The sequence below is a fragment of the Amphiura filiformis genome, chromosome 15 (assembly GCF_039555335.1).
Source record: "Amphiura filiformis chromosome 15, Afil_fr2py, whole genome shotgun sequence".
In the NCBI taxonomy this organism is placed as follows: Eukaryota; Metazoa; Echinodermata; class Ophiuroidea; order Amphilepidida; family Amphiuridae; genus Amphiura; species Amphiura filiformis.
The window spans coordinates 22,458,424-22,472,894 of record NC_092642.1 but is presented as its reverse complement, the minus strand read 5'-3'; the positions used below and the strand labels follow the sequence as shown (position 1 = coordinate 22,472,894).

Below are 14,471 nucleotides of genomic sequence, written 5' to 3'. Positions count from 1 at the left end.
TGAACTCCGCCTTGCCAATGTTTGTGTGGTTTTATGTATTCACCTTAATGCTCTGCATGCTAGCCATAGGCTTCAACATAAGAAGTCCCATGTTTTGAGACATTTTCTCAAAATATCAAGAGCTATCTCAAGAACCATTGAACCAATACTAGGCTTGTTTGTACTCATTTTAATGCATTTTTCATATTGATTCCAAATATGGTCATGAAAATACACATTTTTGACATTTTAATTTTTTTTTTAAACTTGTCGTCTGCAGTCGACCCCGTGTGAAGAGAGTTAATAACAATAGCTACATGCCATGTTACACACTAGTGAGTCAACATACAACCTCGCGTTTCATGACTTGAAGTTACTACTGTTTCAGGATATTTTCATAACAATATTTCAAATCAAAAACATTATTTTTTCATGCACAATGCACACAACTTTTCTTGTGCATTCACCCAACACCTGTACATAGGAATGTCACTTTGAATATCGTTCAAATCGTTAGTGTACTTTGCTTTGCTCTTTTCAGTTTGATTATACCAGTTCCCCCACTTGACCTTTGATTTTGGCTACACTCTGTAAAAAGTGGTTCAATTTTACATTTCATATTTCGCTTGATGATATCGATGCTTTTGAAACTGTTGATATTCCCAGAAAATTACACAAAGATAACAATATCAGTTGAATTATTGGGAACAAAAATGTGGAAACAAACTGTATATAAAAATCATAAAAAAATACATTGACTTTAATACTGTAGTACATTCCTGATCTTTCCAATAAAACTGCATAACAAAATGATTACATACAATGTGAACTTTGTAAAATAACTTGGTCAAACCTAAAGGCATCACCATTGTAACCTGCTCTGGAACCGTTTTAAACAATGAATGTACTTTCAGTTCAAAATATGACACAAGGTGCTATAATATAGTGTAATGTGTGATGGTAGGGTAGTTAGTACAATGATCATTTGTGCTCTTTTAAACATGAACACCTGGGAATGGGGTGTAGGTATGGGGATTTTTTGCCATTTTCGTCAAATTGTTACCCCTTACCTCCCCCCACCCGAAGAAGTCCTGGCTACGCTCCTGGTATTTCTCCATCTATGTTCCTCCATCTATATTCATGCTACATGTAGTAAAATGTGTTTTGAATTCTATAGATTGTTCAGTCACATCTAATGATCAGATGGCACATATTCCTTGCTTTTAGAGCACCAGACTATAGCTTTGAGGTGGTCCTGAAGTGGGGGAAATAAAGGTTAGGTAGCTAGTCCAAATAAGCCAAAGATTGAAAGAATTGCCTTAGAAACCAATGGATATAGATTTGATAATCAGAATTGTCGTGTAGCCCTAAGTGACTGATCCATTTTGGGCTTTTTCTTAAAAAATGTGACTGCAAATCAGAAGAAAAAAATATATCAAAAATCCAGTTTAAAGGAGTATTTTGTGATCCTAGCATCCTCTTTTTATGACATTTTTCTCCATAGCGCCACTGTGTGTAATTTTGTTCTGGCAGAACGTAATTCAAATTTAACAATATTTTTGCTGAACGAATTAATCTGTAAGAATTTTTTTGTACATAAACATTATTTAGCCTGTGGCATAAACATCTCAACTTTATTTGAGAAAAGTGGGGGATGAGGCTGTGGATCACTTAAATGCCGCTTTTCAAAATCATCAGTACTCAACCCCAACATGCGTGCACACCCCCCTCCCCCCCCCCCCCACACAAATGTGATGAATTCATCAATTGGTCTAAATTTTGCATTTTCTAAAAAATAAACTTGAACGATTTTGTCATGGGTCAAAAATTAAAGCTATATTATATAATTGAGGCCGACTATACTTACTAAACTAAGGAAGTATCAGTCACTTGTAGCTACAGGTGATATGGGAAGGAATTCCACACCCTAAATATATCTCACCATTAGCTAATAAAATCAATTTCTGAAGAATTATTTCTTCAATTCTACAGGGCTTAACCCTCTATGCACCAATCAGATATACATTTTAGGACAAAATCTTAGAGTTGAGTTAAAATTTGTAAAAATTTGAAGTATCACTGTAAAAAAATGGATATTTTTGCACGATTAAATTTTGAACTGTTCAACATTTTTTTCATTCACAATTCTTAGTTTCCTTACATTGAATGTAATATAATCACACATTGTTATTTTCACAATACCAGCTTGGAACATGAAAAGCGGGAAAATAAATATAGCGCGAAAATTTCAACTTTAAAAGTTTGCCAATTGACACCTTACAATGGGAAATACAGTAGCCAAAAGTGTGCCAATTTCCCATACGGAGATGTATCTAGATAGATTTTATAAATAACACCTTTTTAGACAAGCCAGTAAATGGGTTAGAACTTGCACTTTTTGAAAACTAGCATGCAGACCTCTTTTACTGTGAGCAAATCTTCAAAATTTGGCTCAATTCCAAATCAAGGCACACCCAATGTTAACTTAGATGACAAGAGGTGGTGGGTGCTAAAACCTGGATATGATCCTGACCCATTAGCTGGGAGTGGGGGATGGACTGGGGTCCATTCAGCTCTGGTGAAGGGGGTAAGGGCAACATGGAACATCATGGGTTTTAAAGGGGATCGCAGAGGTAGCAAAGATTCGCCTGTGTGGCACCCAAGATCTGTGATTCGAATCCCTACCAACTTTGATTCTGTCTTCTTGATTCTTCTTGGTCCATTGGTATGTCATTTGTCATCTGTCTTCAGTTGGATTTTAAAATAACATCATACAACTACATGACAATGCCATTACAAAGATTACACCAGATGAAGAGGATATGGCTTAGGCAACAAAAACCCCCAACCCTGTTCTACGGCTCGACAGACCCAGATTTTGCGTTTGGGGATTTTTAGCCATATATAATTAAAAACAGCCATTTTTTGGCAGAACTGGATTGATTTTTGACCAAATCTCCATGATTTTTGGGCCATTAAGCCTCTTCCAGAAAGGAAAAATCTTGACGTCCAACCCTACCTGGCAAGTCCACCTGTAGAACAGTTTTTATTTGTTGCCTTCAGTGAACTTAACAACTTACAGGGTCTCCCCGTCAGTCCAAAACACTGTCAGTCCGAACCACCGCTAGTCCAAATTTTTAGGGTTAGGGTAAGGTTTAAGGTTAGGGTTAGCGTTAGGTAACCTTAAAATTCGGACTAGCAGTGGTTTGGACTGACAGGGTTTCAGACTGACAGGGTTTCAGACTGACAGGGTTTACCCCAACTTACCTCACATTTTCCATTGATACACATATCTTTTGCATCCTGTGAGCATCGCGTCCCATCCAGAACTTTTGGTGAAAAAACTTGAATAATGTCATGACCTTTGGCCCTACAGGTCAAAGTGCACATTGATAACCTAGGTAGGTTGTCTATGGGTTCCCATTCATAGAACCTGGAGTCTCTATATTGCACATCATTGTATGCTGCACACTGCTGTGCACGAAAATCTGTTGCATCCGGTGGGCATTCCTAGGAAAAAAAGAAGAACCAAATTCAATGATAGAATTACACATTAAACAATGGGTCTCGATGATCATGCTCATGAAGGCCTGTGAAAAGGGAGAGGGACAAGGCCTTTACAGGAAACTGGTTCCTACCCTAATCACCCAGATCTTCATCATGTGACCAGATACGAAATCAATTGCAAATTTTAGAGGACCAGGCCAGAATTCATGCTTTTGCCTTTGCTGGACAGGATCCTAATCACATGTCCATTGCTTCTTCCTTGGATCGAACTCCTTAGTTTAAATTAAGCTAATTCCTGTGAGGGTTGACCATGTTTGCGTACTGGAATGGTAACCATACACCAAAAGCATAACTGACTTTTTACATTTTTTCTTTGGCCTCCGAAAACCACATTGTTGGATAGGGTGCATGGGAGGGGCAAAGTAAATTTCAGGGGATCAACAAATTTTGCGCAAAATCACTGCAAAAAGTAGAAACTTTTTTAAATTTTAGGTTTTTACTACATGTAGGGCTGGGGTGACCAGCCTGGTGACAAGAGTTCTGAGTGGGAGTGTTTTGGTTTGGTTGATAGTGGGAGACTGGGAGTTAATGGAGATTAATGAACTATGACACTGGGGATGAGATGGTTTGGTTCATGGTCAGATGGTGGAATTCCAAGAAGAAATTGGGAAAGTCTTGTTGGTTTACCAGAAGACCAGCAAAGGTTTAGAAATTAATTACATATTTTGTTGTTGGTTAACCAAAAGACTTGCAGAGGTTTCAAATTAATTCAATATTTTAGCTTGCTGAACTCAGTAGTAGCAATCTGTCCGCCCTTATATCAGATCTGATTAGAACCTAAATCTCAGAAGAAAAGTAGGGCAAATCCAAAGTGTTCAATTGGATTACATAAACGTTTTGCATGGATTATTTTGTAATTGAAAGTCATAACCCCTTTACACAGTGGTTTCAGATCGGCTTGCTCTCTGTTCTAACTTCTAGGTCAGTGCTATCGTGGGTCAGTGGCACAAGCAGCTCAAAAGTCTCAATATGTCTCAAAGATTTTTATCCCGATTTAAACCCAACCTCTAGGCATGGGTCTCAAGACTGTATTCTTTTGGATTATAGCTGTCCTGATGCACTATGTTATCGGGATAATTAAGCATGAGTAACTACAAGAGTGACTTGCAGTGCATTTACTGTTTTATATGCAAGCCAGTAAAGTAGTTGGAACACCTGCGTAAAAGTAGGACTTTTTGAACGTATTTCCCTTTATATTATTGGATACTTTAACATTTGATACACTTTCACATTCTTTGGTGTGAAGTCTAAAGTTTGATGTATACTCCACTTCGCGAGAAGCTGTGATGAAAAAATTAATTCGCAGCTTCGTGCGAAGGCTTTCATGTAGGCCTATACTTCATGAAAATATTGCCGAGAATTGTGAAGAATTGTTGCCCGCCCTGTGATTTCTTATAGAAACTTTGCTGGCCTACCCCCAAAAGTTGAACCAAATCCAACTCTCCGCGAAGAGAAGAAGCCTAAAATCAGTCATAAAATTTCAGCTCAAATTTCTTTGCGGCCTGCGAAATTGCGATCGCAAAGTGGAGTAAACATCGGACTTGAACCCTTTCCAACTACTACCACCATCTCCCTACCCCACCAAGGGGGTAACTCTGGTGGGTGCATGACAATTTTGTCCGAGTTGAAGTACCCATGTCAAAATGTTCCATCAATTTTGTCAGAGATTGTCTGAGCCAACAATTTTGTCCAGGATTGCAGATTGCCATTGCCAAACTAAGGAGCTGATGTTACAAACTTTATATTTAAGAACAATATGTAATGTTGGTGCCCAAAATATATAGACAAATTTTTAACAAATACTAATCTTTGGTGCTCAAAATATGGGCTTAAAAAAGAAAAGTTTGTATTGCCCTTTAAGCTCCAAAGTCAGGTTGGTCGGTCGGTAACTTCCTTCTTGATCACACAACTTTCTCTGCTGTGAAGGAAATAGTAACAAAAATAAAGATGTCATTCAAAGAGGATCAATCCAGATCAACCTTTCCTGTCGATGTCAATATTCTGTTATATTTCATCTGTTTATTCAAGTTCTAGTGCGGCTATCCTTGACCATGTTGACCATTCAGGTGATCAGAAAAGCATGCATAGGTAGATCATCTTGTATTATCCATTTTCAATTTTCCAAGAAGTAAGGCAAGTCTTTGTAATATCACTTTCCACCAGAGAAGACCACAATGTATTTCTTCCCTGCACTGATTTGCTATTCAGTGCAACACGAGTCGACAATGTCAAGAAATACCTTTATTGCAAGATTTGTTAATTGAACAAACCTCAATTTTTACTTGAGAGTGTACTTTACCATCGCCAGGGTTCGAACCCGCAACCTCTTGCACCATAGTCGAATGCCTTAGATGACAGATGGTATTAAATTTTAGCATTAAAATTGCAATTTTTCACAAGCTGCACCTCCATTTATCATGGTAAAGTTATTTTGGCAGCGGCCGGTCATCAGTAGGACTGGGAAATTCTGTGCCCCTATTGGAAATTTTGCCTGGTACATTCCTGAGAAATTTCAGAAAGTAACATTATTAGGCAGTGGGTTGCGAAATATGTTTATGGAATATGGGTCATATATGAAACAAGTATGCTGCATCCCTTTTGCAGGTCTCTGAGGAAGGTTAGGCAAATTAGCTACAATTTTGTTCAATTTCTCAACTTTATAGGAACAACCTAATTTTTTCCCACCCTAACTTACATCCAATAGTCATACTGGATCCCACCTCCCATGTGGATCATTTCATAACAATCTTTAACTATTTCCACCTCAGTGGTAAATCCGAGGATTTCCTTTAATTTTCGCATATGATTCTATTGCTGGCATACCAAGTAGTAGTATGATTTCATGTGACATAAACCAGGGGGTTTGTTGTCACCCTACTAGGAGTTTGTGGTTCAAGATCGAGGACACCCGATATAATACAAGGCTAAGGGTGTCCAATGAACAAGGTGGGTTGTCTCTCATTGGAGTAAATAAATACTTATTGAAGCTCAGGCAAAATGATGTTATAATAAATGGTGGAGCAAAAAAAAAATCAGGACTCGGCGCAAATTGAACCCCCATCTCCCAATCACGGGCCGATTATCTACCATGACACCACCCAAGCAGGGTTGCCAAACTCCCACGATTTGGTAGCCCAATTGGGTGACTTTTGAAGATTTTCCCCAAAACTTCTGACAATTTCCTGTCCCATAGAAACTAATGATTGAGAAAACAATTGGGTGACTTTTCACTATTTGCTTCCTGCTCCATAGAAACCAAAAGTAAAGAGAAAAATTGGGTGACTTTTGGATTATTTGACCCCCGATTCGGGCTGATATGTTTTGGCAACCCTGCACCCAAGCTCGTAAATGGTGGTCCAGCAATCTCAACTATCAGGGTTGTAGCAAGATTGAAAAATGTGGAGTGTCCAAAATACAAATATTGTAATCAAGCTATAGAGAAAAACTTAAGAAATTTCTCTAAAAGTTTGGTAGCCATGGCCTCCCTGGCTGCCCGCTTGCTACTGCCAGCCTGCCCTGTCACCTATCCTTGACTGCCCACTCCCTCACTGTGCCTGATGATACTAGTGGCCAATGCAGGGCCGTAGAAAACGGGGCGGCCGGGGATGCTATGGCTGCCCCACTTTTTGAGAAATTTGTTATGTTTTTCTTTGTATCTTTATTTCAATATGGGCATAGATTTGTAATTTGGCCGCCCCATATTTGTGATAGCCGCCCCACATTTTTCGACCTTGCTACGGCCCTGGGCCAATGTATAAATATTTGTGTCTCGCAATGCTCTGTTTGGTTGAAGCATTATAGGTAGCTTCACTCTGAGTCATTATTGAGTAAATAAAGAAATAAAAAGGAAATGATGACAAGGAAAAGAGTGGATGATCATGATACAGAAATAGCAAGGTGAAATTCCTTCTTGCTCGCTATTTTAAAAATCCTGTATGCTGATCTGCCTTTAGCTCCTCTACATCAGGGCTGGGAATTGTGAGAGATTTTACAAGTCCCTGATCTGGCAGTGTCTGGGGATCTCAATTAGGCTCAGGGGCCATGGAGGGCCAAACTTATTCAAAGATCTGTGTTTGAGCGCAAAATCATAGATTGGCAAAATACACCTTGCTTTGCTATTCTGTTCAAAGGATGACCACAATTGGCCCTAGGCGGCCTTTGAGAACCATGATCTACTTAATTTTAACAGGCTACCAATCTGGCCATGGATGGATCTGGCAGTCCTGCAGATGTTCCTCTGTCTCTGGTTTCTATGGTTTCATCATACATGTATCATGTCTATACTAGCATGCAAAAGTACAGCTAAGTAGCCTCATGACCTTATAAGGACATGAGACACCTGTTTACAGGTGACCCACATAGATTAGCACATGAGAGATCCATTATCACCATTTTATATGGTCTGTGACCTAATTAGCAAGGCCAATACTAAACACTTGACATGTTATTATATGGATCCTGACCTTAAGGTTGGTCTGAACCCTGGAATTATGGAAACTTTCGGACCTCATAACTTCTAAATTGTTGGTCTAAAGTATATAAAAGTAAACATATTTAGAATGGCAAAGACTTGATAAGTTCATCTGAGAGGTCAAATTTGGGCCAAAATGGCACTTTTGGCTCAAAATCTAAAATAATGGTTTTTGGCCCACTTCTTTTTGTGCACCGTAACAAAAAAATTCTTGGCCAAAATTTTTTTGAAACTAATTTTAAAACTAGATCAAAATATCTGGGACCCGTTTTTTAATTTTTTTTAATTTCGACTAACTTTGAGAAATTTGCGCCAAAAATGGTCAAAAAATGCTGATTTTTCAAATGCCGATTTTGGCACAAATTTCAAATATTTTTGGTGAAATTGGTCAAAATTCAAAAAATGAAAAAACGGGTCCTAGATATTTTGATCTAGTTTTTAAAAATTAGTTTCAAAAAACTTTTGGTCCAAGAATTTTTTTGTTACGGTGCACCAAAAAGAAGTGGGCCAAAAACCGTTATTTTTGGGATTTTGGGCCAAAAGTGCCATTTTGGCCCAAATTTGACCTCACAGATGAACTTATCTAGTCTTTGCCATTCTAAATATGTATACTTTTATATACTTTAGACCAACAATTTAGAAGTTATGAGGCCCGAAAGTTTCCATAATTCCAGGGTTCAGACCAACCTTAATGTGAGGACATCTGTTTATAGACAGATAGGCCACCAGTACATGTACCACTATCAGTCCACTTGCTATGGACCACAATGGCCTCATCCCGATGACATAGTTCCAATGACCTCAATTAAACAATCATAGTGCAAAATTTGACCTCAAGGTGCAGAGTATGAGTTTTTGTACCCAAATTTTCAAAGGTCATTCAATGAATGTACAAATGTATTAGGGTTAAAGAACTGTGCCTTGATAGATGAGCATGTTGTGGATCCTAGTGAATACCACTATCAGTCCACTTGCAAGGTCACCACTAAACATGAACCCAATCCTATGGATACTGACCCCATGAGGACACAGGTTGCCTGGGTCTCTACTCATCAAGCTATTTATTAATACCCTGGTTGACACATTTGCAGGACACTACACCTACCTAGTCTTGCATTGACATCATGCTAGACCTCCAGGCTATATCAACTTATTTCAGAAGCACTTCCTTCGTGGAAGTATCTACTTCATAAGATGGCATATCTATACAATTTATTGCATGGTCATTTCAATAGTAGAATGGGCAGGAGTTGCATGTACTGCAAGCATTTGCTGCAAGTGAAGGCAAAAATAATATGGAAATGTATTCTAACATCTAAAACTTTCTTAGTAGGAGCTAATCAACAGCTTTGGTGGGCCTGTATGGAGGGTCTCTCCTGCACTGAACTTACAGTAAGCTTTAATCAAAGAGAGCTCCAATCAAGAAAATAGGCATTGTTGAGTGCCCCCAGCCTTTTCCTCCCTGCCACGCCTGTATGCATTTGTGACATCGTAAAGAATATGAAATATTGCCTTGGGAGCTCATAGAGAAGTCACAGGATGGACGTCACATTGTGACACTAAAAATAAATGACACCTACAACACTTTGTCAAAGATTTATACTTTTTTTCACAAGGTGTGTAAAATTTTGCAATGTGACAGAGCATAGCTTTAATACCTTTGTTTTTTGCTTTTTGTAAAAATCAATTTGATAATTTTCAGGTCTTACTTGTATAGACCTGCAAGCAAGGACCTACATACGACTTTAACCAAGGGGGCAAAGGGAAGAAGCTCCCCCTAAAGTGAGAAGTATTTCCCCCTTGCACCCTGTGAGATGCTGGCCGACCTGATATTTAAGATTTTTAGGCCTTTGTTCAAATTTTTAGTCAATGTTTAACAGCTTTCGTCAATTTCCCCCTTCCCCCTCTGAAAAAGTTCTGGCTACACTATGCTCCTGGCCGATGCTATGCTCCAAAACCATGCACCCACTTGACATTTTACAAACCAACCCAGACCTATCCCTAAACCGGCCAACAAATGCTACAAGTGCATTTTACGTAATCTATGATAACCTATGGTACAAACAAACGCGCAGGGTTGCGGGGGTGTCTTTGGTTTTCCGGGTATTTGAAGGAATAGGATATACTCGTTTGCAGGTCTTTATAAATGCCCTTATACATAGTAATCATTTTCTTACCTGTGTATTACATGTTCTATATTGAATAGCTGGTCCTATACATTGCCCACGTAAGCAACCTCTTAGCTTGTATGATACCCCTCCTCCACACGTTCTTGAGCATGTGATCCATGGCTCCCAATCGGACCAGACATAAGTACTTTCTGCTAGTATCTGTAATTAAAAGAAAGTATTAAAAAAAGATTAGACTTATTCAGATTACTTCATGATATTTCTTTAACACAATAATTGGTATCAAATCATGTAAATAAACCAAGTAATTGAATACTGCAGAATTCTGCAACCATTTAGTAATTTGCCCTGAAGTGGAAACAAATTTTTAGATTGACAGCCTTCCAAACATTGCTATGAGGGCATTATGATATGAATGACCATACCTATAGCGTCACAGTGTGTGCCAAGCATTTATGGCTTCAAGACAAGTTTTGACATCACATCATCAGATAAAAGATGAGTGTTGAAGTGAAAATAAAACTGACAATGGCCAGTATTCTTAAACCAATTTCCCCCATTAGCGAAGACCTTTTTTTCTTCGAAAATTCTTAGGAAATTTCCTTCAAGATTACATTTCACACCTTAACCAAAAATGGTTTTATTTTTGATAAAAATTGAGCCACAGACTGATGCACACAAGGCTCCAAGTCCAAAAACTCTCCAATGAGTGATGCATTGTGCATAAACAATCAACCAGAAATCAACAGCAAATTTATCATCTTCAAACTGTTTTTATCCCATTATGGCGTTGTCTTTTTAAAGACAGTTCTTGTTTTCCAAATGAGCTGGTTTTGTGTGTGTACTTTTACCCCATTTTTTTTTTTTTTTTCAAGTTTGCACCCCCCTTTGCCCCCCTCTGGAAAATGCTACTGCTGTGAATTCTGTGCAAAAGACAAATAATTTGATCAAATTAATCATCTCTCTATTCAGTACCACCTTAAAATTAAATAAACTCTCATTCTCAAATTTTTCATTTAAAAAACTCTAAATAATAATAGCATTTCTTTTATCACAAAGAGATGAATTAACGTTCCTAACATTTCATAGCAAAGGTTTCAGCTTACAAAATAACATATAATCAGTACTAATTATTATGAGCATATTGTACCACGCAATCCAATTCAGAGAAACTTCTTAGGGATATACCGTAAGTCTTACAGGTGCAATGCTCAAGGGGTATATTCCTCACACGTATGCCTCGTTCCTTAAGCCACGACCAACAGCTACGATAAAGACCCAAGTAGTTTATTACATAAATACATAGTAGAAAACATAATAAACATTCAGTCATATTGAAAGGGATACCCACAGGTAAACTAGGCCACCTGTGTAGCTCACTAAATGCCAACGTTTTACATCATTGTGTCGGAGATGTATATAGATCTGTAAGAGATCTGCGGTAGGCCTACAGCATACTTCAGTTAGTATGTTGCATAATGTACCTAAATGCGCACAATTTTAACATGATTAACTCTCTCCATATGCGGCTGTTTACTGCAGACGATAAGTTTCAATTTTTTTTAATAAAAAAATTTCAGAATTGTAAATATTCATGACCATATTTGGAATCAGCATGAAAAATACATTAAAATGAGTACAAACAAGCCCTGTATTTGTTCAGCAGTTCTTAAGATAGCTCTTGATATTTGAACAAAATTAACTCAAAAACTTGAACTTTCTATGTTGAAGCTTATGGCTAGCATGCATATCATTAACACAAATGCTATTGCTTACATAGGCCTATGTAATGTTTCGCCATTCAGCAAAATGTCAGCAGATCCTGACTTAATACAAAGCATGTTTGTACTTATTTGAATGCATTCTCCTGCAGATTCAAAAACCATCAAGACCATTTCAAATTTTGACATTTTGAAATGTTTGCACCATTTTTGGAATATTGATCTGCCCATTGCTCAGCATGCAATTGTAAAATGGCAGAAAATGAGAATGTTTACCGTTTGAATACCAAAGGAGAGGCTCAGAGTCAATCTACTTTTCTGGAATACAAAGTAGCGAAAAGTGCTCCTAAATTATCACTATTTTGGCTTTCATACCAGATTATATGAAAGCATAAAGAAATAGGTGTTTAATATCAATAATACAAAAATATAAAAAGGTTCAAATAAAAGTCTAAATTGTGTTTAAATGCCACATGCTGTCAATGCTTGCCAAGTGGGCGGTGCTTAATGTTGTTGTCTATTATGTAGGTAGATTGTTAGGCAGCCAATCAGCATCAATGGGAGATCTACTCTAGGTCTCCCTGCTCAAATGCTGAAGAATTCCATCTACAAGTATACCTCTAAATTAGTGTTTTTGGTGAACTTAGAGACGAAAAGCAGACACCCTCCACAAAAACATTATTTTTGGAGTTTGAGCAACTATCATCACTGATACAGGTGGATGTACAAACATGTATTATTATAAGACCAATCTATTGCAATATGTTTTTGTGGAGGGTATCTGTCTTTTTGTCTCTAACCATCAACAACAAAAAAAACTCATTTAGAGGCATATGCTTTTCAAAGGACATCTTCGGTAATACCTAGTACCTTCCCCCAATCGCAACCCAAAATCCTAAACTTATATTGCTTTATACTGTAAAATCATATCAAAAACTGATAACCAAAGAGCAGAAATGGGGGGGTGGAATTCAGAATATGACATTTTGACCATGGTCATGGGCAGACCACCCGTCTTCTGTTCAAATCTTAGATCATACCATAGTGAGCTAGGTTTTATTTCTGCTGCAAATTAGTTTCCCATCAGTTTCCCAGGATCAGTTTAGGGTTAAACTGCAAATGTAAAATGCAAACTGGACATATACATGCACAAGTATAGTAGGATGGTCTGTGGGCAGGCGAATTTCCCCCCATATATAGGGTCAGTGAAAATGACTCAAACTTGACCAGAAACATCAAATTGACCATGGTCACTAACAACACTGCACTCTACAACCCACGCTATCTGAAGTTGATTCTTGTGTAAAGGATTTAAACAACCGCATTTTAATGCTCTGCGTGCTAGTCCTTCGCTTCAACGGAAAAAGTTCAAAGTTTTGAAATATTTTCTCAAATCGGCAAGAGCTATCTTAAGAACTATTGAACCAATACTAGGCTTGTTTGTACTCATTTTAATGCATTTTTCATGCTGAACCCAAATATGGTCATGAAAATTTACATTTCTGAAATTTTTAAAATTTGTTTGAAACGTGTCGTCTGCAGTCGACACCCGTGTGAAGAGAGTTAATATATATATTATTCAGTGTACATTTTTTCGTGAGGGAGGGGGCATAACACACCAGGTGCTTTTTGGTGAAGGGAAGGAAAGAAGAAAAGAATAATGAAAGAAGGAGAAGAGAAATGGTGTTTGAACCACAAACTCCTCAAGTACCAGACACTCGCTCAGGGATTGCTTGCCATGTGGGGATCTACTTGGGCCGGCTAAGCTTTCCATGCACATGTTCCCAAGATGACGCAATTGCATCACATAGGATACCTGCGCTTGCAGATGATTTTTGAGCTTTTTTGATGTTTGGTTCAGTTAGAGCAAAGAGAGTGAAATCAAGCACTGAAGGGCCGATTTCCTACACCCCTCATATACCTACAGCGATCAGGTTCAGTAACACTGAAAGCAATGCTCACTGACTCAAAGCCAATCACTTGAGTATAGGGAAATCACTTCAGACAAGCTATTTCCTCAACAATGCTACTTGACAATGATTAGAAGGTTTTATTACAAGTTTCACAGATTATCAGATTATTAAAGACCTGTACCCATGAGCTTTCAGTTCATTTCACAGTTAAAAATTTCTCACTCTTGGTAGTTTTGTTAGAAAATTTTAAAAAATCAGTCACCAATTATCAATTAAAAACCTTCATTCTTCTAGACCAGTCACAATTCCAAATTAAAATAGAAATTATGGTTAAAGTGAACATTAATGTTGCATTATTTTCATGCTTTAATTTGCATAATAAATTCTTCGTTAGGCTATTCCAGGAAATAGATGCACACCACCTACAGAGTTTGGATATCCGAAATTTTTGACCGGTTATGATTGCTGCAAATGCAGACTTTCAAAATGTCTAAAAACAAAAAAAAATCCAGTAAAAATCAGTTCACAACCGAAAATGCTAATTTTGTTATGCATTTTCAAACTTTTTCCAGTAACATTGGCAACTGAAATTCCAGTAGTTTTTAAGTGAAAAGCTGGAAATCCAGACATTTCTTTTATTAGAACTTTACTCCACCATAGGGAATGTGCACTTTTCTGGAATAGCCCATTT

General features: G+C 37.8%; 1 protein-coding gene across 1 annotated transcript in view; it reads right to left on the bottom strand.

Moving 5' to 3' along the window:
• LOC140170806 (ADAMTS-like protein 1) overlaps positions 1-14,471 on the bottom strand; it is a 311,693-nt gene that overhangs the window by 140,381 nt on the left and 156,841 nt on the right. Inside the window, 2 exon segments of the mRNA XM_072194025.1 lie at positions 3,247-3,489; positions 10,195-10,347. Coding sequence (XP_072050126.1) covers positions 3,247-3,489; positions 10,195-10,347 — 396 coding nt within the window.